At 49.7% G+C, this 10445-nt stretch overlaps 1 protein-coding gene across 1 annotated transcript; it reads left to right on the plus strand.

Annotated features, from left to right (window-relative positions):
- The first annotated feature begins 1867 nt into the window (after positions 1-1867).
- Positions 1868-8495, plus strand: TMEM221 (transmembrane protein 221). The gene is made up of 3 exons (XM_033136596.1): positions 1868-2257; positions 6297-6382; positions 7896-8495. The coding sequence occupies exons 1-3, from the start codon at positions 1947-1949 to the stop codon at positions 8414-8416; spliced, it is 918 nt and encodes a 305-aa protein (XP_032992487.1). The 5' UTR covers positions 1868-1946; the 3' UTR covers positions 8417-8495.
- The last annotated feature ends 1950 nt before the right edge of the window (positions 8496-10445 follow it).

Below are 10445 nucleotides of genomic sequence, written 5' to 3' on the forward strand. Positions count from 1 at the left end.
CTGGATGACCCTCATGGTCCCTTCCAGCTCCATGATTCTGTGATTCCACATCTTGAGGCAAAAAGTTTCATAGGATATGTGCTCTGCAAAGAAAGGCATCATATTTGTTTGGGTCTGAGTCTTCTGTCAACCCATTTCACCGGGGGGGGGGGGTGGACTGAGTTCAGGCTACATGTCATAAAACATAATTTTGTATGTTCTCAGTTTGATCCTTTTACGTGGTTTTGTGTGTATTGTGCTATTTTATGCATTGTGACTTGCAGTTATATTTACTGATCATAGTTCAGTAATTACTTATTGTAATTGCTAAGGGTGAATTTCTGTTTAATTGTTGTTTTGAGAATCCATTTCATTGTGTGCTATTATATTGAATATTACTTGATTTGATATAAGTCCTTCCAATTTAAAGTTATGTTTTATCATGACATTTTGTATTGGATCAGGTTATTATAAGGTGTGTGAAATGAAATGAGATGTCAAAAAGTGACAAAAAGTACTAAGCGTACATTGAAAGGGGAAACGGCATCCTGCCATTGCCCTGCCAAACAGGTGGCACAGGTTTCTGTGGTGCTCTTTGCAAGCCTACCGGACCTGTTGATGCAAGAAATGGGCAGAGAAATGGCCACAAATTCTCTTTTCTGAGCCAGATTCAGGCATCTTCAGAGCATCATCTCTGATCCTAGCTGGCAACTGCATCCCTGGCGACGTGGGACCTGGAAAATCCCAGGAGGCTGCATGGCATCAGGAGCCCAGACGGCCTGTCTTGCCAAAGTCAACTATCCCTTCCCAGCAAAATTAGAGGCTGGCTCCCATTTCCCCCCACCAGAGCTCTGTGGCGGAAGAAACCACCCACGGAAAGCAGGCATGGCCGCTGAGTCTGACCCTTTCGTCTGGGTCAGAAGCTTCTCTCCCACGCTGGGGCGAAAGGCTGTTTTGGGGCACTACCTTCAGATGGCAGCACACGAAAGCGTATACCAAGAACAAACGTAGTTGGTCTCTAAGGTAGAATCATAGAACTGTGGAGTTGGAAGGGACCCTGAGGGTCACCTAGTTTGACCCGCTGCAAGGCAGGAATCTTTTGCCCAATGTGGTTTGCCAGTCTGGTTAAGAGGTGTGCCAGCTGCTTGGGACCAGTGTTGCTCTGGGCTTTGGGTGCCAGTCGCTGATTCTCAGCCTAACTTTCCTCACAGGGTTGTTGTTTCTTTAGGTATTTTTTAATTTTTTCACACACACACCCCAGAAGGAACAGGGATAACAGCTGGAGGAAATTAAAACAAAACTGTAAGAGGCAGGCAGAATGAGTGGTTGCACAGGTGTTAAAATGACAAACATTCCGTAATATCAGCGTTGTTTTTGGTTACCAAGTCTAGTTCCAGGTTTGCCAGAAAATCATGGTGTGTGTAAATTTCAAGGCGCTAGTCCCTAAGCCGCGGAAGCAGCGAAGACGGCGCTGCGACGGGCAATCCGAGGCGGTTGCGATGGTTCCATCCCCGCCCCAACCGCTGCAGGAGCCCCGTCTCCCGATCTCTGCTCTCTCTCCCCGCTGCAGTTGACGAATTTCAAGGCGCAAGACCCTAAGGTGGTGGTGGGGGTGGGGGTGGGGAGAGAAAATCAGAGCAGCGATAGGAAACTGGGTGAGGGTGAGGCAGCCCCCCCGCGCGCCACCCTTCAAGAGCCCACTTTCCTGGCTTCTGTCTCCGCCGCAGTTGACAAATTTCAAGGCTCTAGTCCCTAAGGCGCGCAAGCTGCGAAGGCAGCGCCGCGACCGGCGACTGGGGGGCGGCATGATCGGCCCACCCCCTCGAGGCGCCTCCTCCTCCTCCTCTCTCTCTGTCTCTCTCGCCTCCGCCTCCCAAGCGCTGCCTCGACGGCACACAGGGACCTTCTCCCCGGGGCCGCCTCGCTCTGTCTCTCGCTCTTCCCCCGCCGGCCCCGATCCGGCCACCATGCCTGCTCCCCCTCCTTCCCCTTACGGGCCGCGCGCCCTGGGCGCCCTGGTGCTGTTCGGCACCGTGTCCGGCCTGATGGCCGTCTTGGCGTCCATGCTCATCTTCCAGATCCAGGCGGGCAGCCGGGCCGGAGCCGCGGGCGCAGGGGGTCTCCCCGAGGGGGCGCGCCGGGTGCTGCTGCCGCTGTCGGTGGTCCTGGCCTCGCTCTGCCTGGTGCTGAGCCTCAGCTGCCTCCTGCTCAGCCTTCTGCACGGCTACTGCGGCGCGGAGCGGTGCGCGCCCACAGGGGGCGCTCTGGGGCCCGACAGGTGCGTACTCGCGAGGCCAAGAGGTTCGGGGGGCTTTCGTGGGGCGGGGGGGGGGGGACACATCTATCTGAAGTTTGCTTCTTTGGGGAGGAGGAGGGCTCTTAAGCCGTCTCGAATTGCTTTCCCACCCTGAGCTGCTTTGGAAGAAAAGCGAGATACAATTGCAGAGTTGGAAGGGTCCAGCGGGTCATCTAGTCCAACCCCCTGCAAGGCAGAAATCTTTCACCCAGCGTGGGGCTTGAACCCACAACCCTGAGATTAAGGGGTCTCGGGCTCTACCAGTATGTATGAGATATAAATGAAATCCGTCCATCCATCCAAGGAACTCACCGTAATTAATTCCTTACATTTATATGGCCTGGGATTCCGGGGTCTTGTAGCCCCTGAGTTTATTACAGGTCTTCCAGAAGAAAGGCACGGGGCAATGGATTCAAACTACAAGAAAGAAGATTCCACCTAAACATTAGGAGGAACTTCCTGACAGTAAGAGCTGTTGGACAGTGGGATTTGCTGCCAAGGAGTGTGGTGGAGTCTCCTTCTTTGGAGGTCTTGAAGCGGAGGCTTGACAGCCATCTGTCAGGAATGCTTTGATGGTGTTTCCTGCTTGGCAGGGGGTTGGACTGGATGGCCCCGGTGGTCTCTTCCAACTCTAGGATTCTATGATTCTATGAACATGCGAGCCAGAGGCTGGGGTCTGGCTCACCTTCATCAAAGGTGACGAATGCTTCCACCTCTCCTTGCCCCCTTGCAGCCCTCCTCCAAATCATTAACCAAAGGCATGTCCAAATTGTCTCTGAACACGAAAGAAACGACGGCATCCGCCATGCATTACATGCGTTAGCACGGCTCAGAAACGACACGCCGGGGTGTCAGAAGAAGGTCAGGGTTAAATTGCTGGAAGCAGAAGGCAGAGAGCAAGTTGGCTGAACTGGTGCCACAACTGCAGGTGTTCAAAATCCAAGCAGGCATTGCCTTAGCACTTTCCTGAAGGTCATCATAAGGTCTAGAAACTTGGATTTCTAGACACGCACACATCCTGTCATAATGCCTAGACTTAGAAACAGAATCATAGAACTGTAGAGTTGGAAGGGACCCTGAGGGCCATCTAGTCCAACCCCCTGCAATGCAGGAATATTTTGCCCAACATGGGGCTCAACCCCATGACCCTGAGATTAAGAGTCTCATGCCAGATTAATTGTTATTTCTAAATTTTACAAAATGTACATGCTGCTTGATTGTAAGCTAACCTCTGGTTCACAGGGATGTAGAGCAATTCGTTGAAATTAACAGGTATTTTTAAATATTCAAAGGATAAAAATCAGTATAGATTCATAGCACTGTAGAGTTGGAAGGGACCTCAAGGGTCATCTAGTCCAACCCTTGCAATGCAGGAATCTTTTTGCCCAACACGGGGCTCAAACCCACAACTCTGGGATTAAGAGTCTCGTGTACTACCGACTGAGCTGTCCTAGGAGCATGAGACACAGCAGTGCATGTCCAACATCATGAGATCTAGACACTTGGTTTTAAAACACACAGACACCCACAGTCATATGGTCTAGAAACTTTTCATGCATGTCCAGTGTCATGAGGTCTAGAAACATGTTTTAAACACATACACACACTCCTAAGGTCTACAAACTTTCACAGACCTTCAAAGTGCCCCTATTTTCCAGGGACACTCCAGGACTTACAGAAACCATTCCGGTTTCCCATTTGATCCTGGAATGTCCCACTTCACCTTAGGACACCCCTATATTCATCGGAGAAATGTTGGAGGCTTCTGGAGTTATATATCCCGAGCCAATGAGATAAGTAACTAGACATCTGAAGGCAGTCCTGTAGAGGGAAATTGTTTAATGTTTGATGTTTGATTATGTTTTTATATATGTTGGAAACCACACAGAGTGGCGGCAGCAACCCAGTTAGAAGGGCAGGGTATAAATAATAAAAATTATTATGCAATAGGATGTCCCTATTTTCATTGGAGAAATATTGGGGGGTATACTTTCATGAATGTGTCATGAGGTCAGAAACACTGGTTTTTAAACACACACACACACACACACACACACACAGAATTAATGCTTTTGAATTCTGGTGCTGGAGGAGACTCTTGAGAGTCCCATGGACTGCAAGAAGATCAAACCTATCCATTCGGAAGGAAATCAGCCCTGAGTGCTCACTGGAAGGACAGATCCTGAAGTTGAGGCTCCAGTACTTTGGCCACCTCATGAGAAGAGAAGACTCCCTGGAAAAGACCCTGATGTTGGGAAAGATGGAGGGCGCAAGGAGAAGGGGACGACAGAGGACGAGATGGTTGGACAGTGTTCTCGAAGCGACTGGCATGAGTTTGGCCAAATTGCGGGAGGCAGTGGAAGACAGGAGTGCCTGGCGTGCTCTGGTCCATGGGGTCACGAAGAGTCGGACACGACTGAACAACAACAACAACAACACACAGGTCTAGAAACTTGCATGCACATCTCGTGTCACAACAAGGTCTAGAAACAGGGTTTAAACACTCACATCTCCATAGTGATAGATACTTGATTTAAAAGCCACACAAACCCCAGATTCAAGCAGGCGTTGCCCACATATTGAGGCATGTCTATGACCAAAAGATCCAAAAACATGTGGGGGTTTGTTTTTTTTAAAGCATTTGCACACACAGCCAGATTCAAGCAACCATTGCCCCACACATTTTCAAGCACACTGTAAGGTCCAGAAGTTGAACCAGATTGAAGTGGGCACTGCAAAGTCGAGTAGAGTCAATAAGGCCTAGAAATTTAGGGATCTTTTGCCCCCCCCCTCTTTTTTTTTTTTTTTAAAAGAAGAGCCATAGCTGGTGAACCATCCATAACTGAAAAATACTGGAGCACTTTCAGGCACCCCTTCTGTCATGTGGTCTAGAAACTTGTTTTTGTTTTGTTTTTTAAAAAGCAACATTTGCAAGAAGGCGGATTTGACAGCCGCTGCTGTGATTACTGGACTTAATCGGCCATTTACGTTACTCCGCAGAGTGCTGGGGCCCCCATCTCCACCAGTCCAAAAATTCCTGCCCTATGAGAAACTCTGCTCATTATCCCTCCAACTCACGTCCGCCAACCTTTCCCACATTGCCGCTGTCATTCTGAATTACCACTTTGAGGTTTTCTTTTCTCAGATTCCCCCCCTCCCCTCCATGCTTTCTCTCCCTGTTTCATTTCCCTTTTTTTTTCTCAGAGTTTTGCAAACAAAGTCTGTCCAGGCCTGCAGTGAACCCCCCTCCTTTTTTCGGAAAGTGGGGGAACGCTCAAAACAAAGCCCTCTCTATTCTTGGGGACAATGGCAGGCGAAGAAGGAGCAGGGAGGGCGTCCAATATTTTCTCTCTGTTCCCAAGACACCGTCCCTTTGCCACGTTGCATTTTTTTAAAACTCCATCCATTCACGTGGGGGTCTCTCCCCCCCCCCAATCCTCATCTCTACAGTTACCGATTAAGGTGCAAATATTTCATTTATTCTTGGGGGACACTGGGGGTTAACACCACCCTCCTTCCAGAAAAACATCCCATGTCCTGCGTAAACACTTTTAGGACAAATATTTAATATTTCTCAAAGCTTTAGCATGAACCGGAGGGGAAGGGGGTTTTACTCGAAGGAGACGTGTTGAAATCAAGGAGCCAGAGTTCGCCAGGCCTGTGAGTTTGGCAGGTCTGCTCAGTGGTCCAAGAAGAGCACTGCTGGGTCAGAGAGAGGGAGAAGGAACAAGAGGCTACAAAGGATTTGGGGAGGGGCAACACAGAGAGCACACCATGCATTAGAATCATCGGGAAGCGACTCCCAAGGGTCATCTAGTCCAACCCACTGCAATGCGGGAATCCCAGCTAAGGAATCCACTGCTTAGCTCGGTGCAGTGTGTAATCTCTTTGGGGCAGAGACTCCCACCCCCTGCTTAACTGATGTAACTCCCTAAAGCTCGAGGCGATATCACGGAAAGGTTGCATATAAATATGTGAAAATGAATTAACCATGGGTTTCTGTCCCTTCCTCCTGCCGCAGGGGCGACTGGTTCCTTGTGGACAGCCGGAAGGTACGTCATGTGGCAGTGGGCCTGTTTTGCTGCGGGGTCTCGGCCTACCTGGCAGGTGAGTGGCTCCTCGACCCTGACCACTCCTTAGTCTAGCTCTTGCCCACCCTCTGCTGGTGAGACCAGCGCAAAAGCGCTTTCAAAGAAAGCTGGCACTAATTCAGGAATCCTAGAATTGGAAGGGACCCCGAGAGTCATCTAGTCCAACCCCCTGCAATGCAGGAATATGCAGTTGTCCCATACAGGGATCAAACCTGTGACCTTGGTGCTATCAGCACTCTAACCAACTGAGCTAAAGCTTCACAGGTCCTCAAGTTGAGCAATGCTTAAAACATACATTTATTGTTATTGTTGTTGTTGTTATAGAAAATGTGGAAAGCTGCTCATAGTTCTGGTTGCCTCACGTCCAAAAGAACATTGCAGAGTGGGAAAAGGTTCAGAAAAAGTGGGGGGACTGACTCCCCTATGAGGAAAGATTGCGGCGTTGGGGGCTTTTTAGTTTAGGGAAATGGCAAGTAAAAGTCGACAGGATAGATTGAAGTTTATAAAATGATGGAGGAAGTGGATAGACAGAAATTTTCCTTCCTCTCCAGCAGCAAACATGGACATCCTAGGAAGCCGAATGTTGAAAGATTGGGGACAGATAAAAGGAAGGACCTCTTTATGCAGCGCAGAGTTAAACCACGTGACTCACTGCCACAGGAGGGAGTGATGGCCGCCAGCTTGGATGGTTTTAAAAGATTAGGCAGATTTATGGAGGAGGCGACCATCAGTGGCTGTGACCCATGATGGCTGTTCTCAGTCTCCATGGTCTGAGGCAGCAGGAAACCGCAGGAGGGGAGAGGCCTCTCATTTTGGGGACCTGCTTGCGGGTTTAACCCAGGCACCTGGATGGCCGCTGTGAGGACCGGATGCTGGACTAGATGGGCCACTGGCCTGATCCAGCGGGCTCTTATGTTCTTGTGTGTGTGTATAAATCTACAAATACTTCCATTTTTTTAAAAATGCAGGCATTTAAAACCAACAGAAACATTTAAAAAGCAAACTGCAGTTTTACTGTACAGACTTCTTTTTTTTAAATCACTGATGTATATTAAAATGTGCCCCCTAATTCTAGTGCTTACCTGCCAGAAAACTTGCAGTTTGTTGAACAAACCACAGTTAAAAGCACTCCGTGGCATCCTGTTCTGTCCGAACACAGTCAAAAGTTGTTAAAGCAAACCATGGTTTACTGTGCAAGCATTATCATTCACACACACACACATCTCACTGCTGCAGATTTGTTGAAATGGGTTGCCATATTTTGAAGAGCAAAAAGAGGACACATTTGTCAACTTTAGACCGCTATGACAGCTCTCATTTTACATACCCATGAAAAAGAGGTAGTGTCTAGGAAAAAGAGGATATATAGCAATCCTAGTTGAAGAAACCACAGTGGCGTCCTGTGCTGTCCAAACAGTCAGACCTGGTTAAAGCAAACCGTGGTTTACCGTGCAGGCATTCTTTTTTAAAAATCTGTATAAAAAACCACTGCTGTGGATTAAATTGCATCCTTTCTCCCTTGATTCCAGCTCTCTCCATGTACATGCTGGTGCAGTTTGAGACTGAAACAGGGGTCACCAGCGCCTGCGTCCTTTCGTCGGGCATCTTGGTCCTCTTCATCACTGTGACGCACGCCCTGATCCGTGCTGCGAAAGCCACGGGGCTCAGCCAGGGCGAGCTCTCACACACCCTCTACGAGAACGACTCGGCCCGTAGCGGGGAGCTGCCTGCTGCCCCCCTCAACAACACCAAGGGCATGCCTGCTCCCCGGCCACGCCCAGAGATTCACCGGGAGTTTTCCTACCCGCCGTTCCTTGAACAGAAGTCCCACCTCACCACACCAGCCAGCAGCAACATCACCTCATCGGGGAGCGCCGAGCTAACCCTGGAAAAGGATTGCTACAGCGCTCCCCGGATGCACCGGACCCTCTCGGTGGAGTCCGGCCTCCTGCAAACCCACGGGAAGCCATGGATCGGCGTCACACAGGAAATGAGGAATGTGCTCTCCCGCAAAACAGCGGGCACGGGGAAAGATTCGACCTTGGTGTAGAAAACGTGGGTAACCTTTCTCTGCAGAGGTGTATGGGGAGCCAGCTGGTTCTCTGGAGGCGCCCTGCCTCTCAGCTATTAAAGACGTTTACTCTTCCTTATTGCTGCAGCCTGGTTAATTGGCGGAACTCCCTGCCACAAGGTGGTGGCCGCTCACATGGGAGGTTTTGAAACCCCAGCCACTCTGGGCAGCTTCCAGCATATACAGAAACACAGTGAAACATCAACCACTTACAAACTTCCCTATACAGGGCTGCCTTCAGATGTCCCCTAAAAGCTGTATAGTTACTTATCTGCTTGACACCTGAAGGGAGGGTGTTCCACAGGGTGGGTGCCACCACCAAGAAGGCCCTCTGACTGGTTCCCTGTAGCTTCCCATCTCGCAGTGAGGGAACCGCCAGAAGGCCCTCAAAGGTGGACCTCAGTGTCCGGGCTGAACGATGGGGGTGGAGGCGCTCCTTCAGGTATACAGGTATGAGGTTGTTTAAGGCTTTAAAGGTCAGCACCAACACTGAATTGTGCTTGGAAATGTACTGGAAGCCAATATAGATCCTTTAGGACTGGAGTTATATGGTCCTGGCAGGTGCCCCCAGTCTCCAGTCTGGCTTCCGCATTAGTTGTTGTTTCCGATTCACCGTCTTCCAAGGTGGCATGGAGAGTGCATGGCAGTAGTCCAAGCGGGAGATAACCAGGGCATACACCAATCTGGCGAGACAGGGAGCAGGCAGGTAGAGTCTCAGATGGAGCTGGCAGACAGCTGCCTTGGACGTAGAATTGACCTGCGCCTCTATGGACAGCTGTGAGTCCAAAATTACTCCCAGGCTACGCACCTGGTCCTTCAGGGGCACAGTTACACCATTCAGGACCAGGGAGTCCCCCACCTGTCTCCCAGAGACAGAACTTCTGCCTTGTTGGGGTTCAGCCTCAATCCGTTAACCACCATCCATCCTCCAACCGCCTCCAAGCATGTGAAAGGGGATTAGGGGGGGTCTGGTGAGGGCAGACACATAATTACACTTGTGCAATTCCTACCATACGTGCTGGATGAAATTGCGTGCATTAAATCCAATCAAGGCGGAGCGGAGAGTTTAAAAGCTTTTTGCACTGGGACTGCACGGGCTCTGGGAGTATGGCAGGTTCTCTCTCCCCCGCCCACCCCACCCTGCTAGCTGTGGGACAGCCCCCCCCCCCCAAATTGTGGTATATGCAATTTCCCTTGCACCCGAACACCCACATAAGATGCAATCTTACTGTATCAGCAGTAATGGAACCTCCAGCTATAGAGGCTGGAAAGCAGAGTCCAAATTAGCTGTGATTCCCGCATTGCAGGGGTTGGACTAGATGACCCATGGGACCCCTTCCAAATGCACAATTCTATGATTCTACAAATTTGCTCCCAAGTAATCCCAGGCATCGCCAGCACCTGCGAGGAGAGACTCCCTGCCTGAAACTCTGGGGATCTGCTGCCGCCAATCAGTTTAGACCATGCAGAGTTACATGGACCAATGGTTCCACCCGGTTTACGGCACCTTCCTAGGCTCTGATTTTAAATCAGAATCATGAGTAGTGCTTTCTCTCAGGGGGTACTCAAAAGTATGCAGTACCGGCACTTCCTTTACTGTTGTTAAAAAGCGTGGCACTTACTGTAACAACTTCATGGTGAGTACTGGAACCTATTTTTATAGAAAAAAGCACTGATCATGAGGACTAGGATCTTAACTTGTTTTTTTAATAAAAAATAGAAGAGCTGCAACTCAGCTGTAATACTACTACTACTAATAATAATAATAATTTTATTATTTGTACCCTGCCCATTTGACTGGGTTGCCCATCATCTGCTTTGTGCACAGAAGGTCCCAGGTTCCCAGGCTGGGAAAAAGACCCCTGCCCACTACGCGAGTCTCAAATCCTGGAGACCCTGCTGCCAGTCAGAGTAGGAAATACTGGCCAAAAGTCTTGACTTGGGATAAGGTCAATTCACATATTCCTGCCACACCTTTCCAAAGCACAAGATGTGTAGGAAAGACCCT

The sequence above is a fragment of the Lacerta agilis genome, chromosome 18 (assembly GCF_009819535.1).
Source record: "Lacerta agilis isolate rLacAgi1 chromosome 18, rLacAgi1.pri, whole genome shotgun sequence".
In the NCBI taxonomy this organism is placed as follows: domain Eukaryota; kingdom Metazoa; phylum Chordata; class Lepidosauria; order Squamata; family Lacertidae; genus Lacerta; species Lacerta agilis.

Bases quoted from the DNA above. Each gene is read 5' to 3' on its own strand.
- TMEM221 (XM_033136596.1), top strand. From the start codon at position 1,947: ATGCCTGCTCCCCCTCCTTCCCCTTACGGGCCGCGCGCCCTGGGCGCC. The intron at 2,258-6,296 runs GTGCGTACTCGC...CTCCTGCCGCAG, and splicing joins GGCGCTCTGGGGCCCGACAG to GGGCGACTGGTTCCTTGTGG. The intron at 6,383-7,895 runs GTGAGTGGCTCC...CCTTGATTCCAG, and splicing joins GGTCTCGGCCTACCTGGCAG to CTCTCTCCATGTACATGCTG.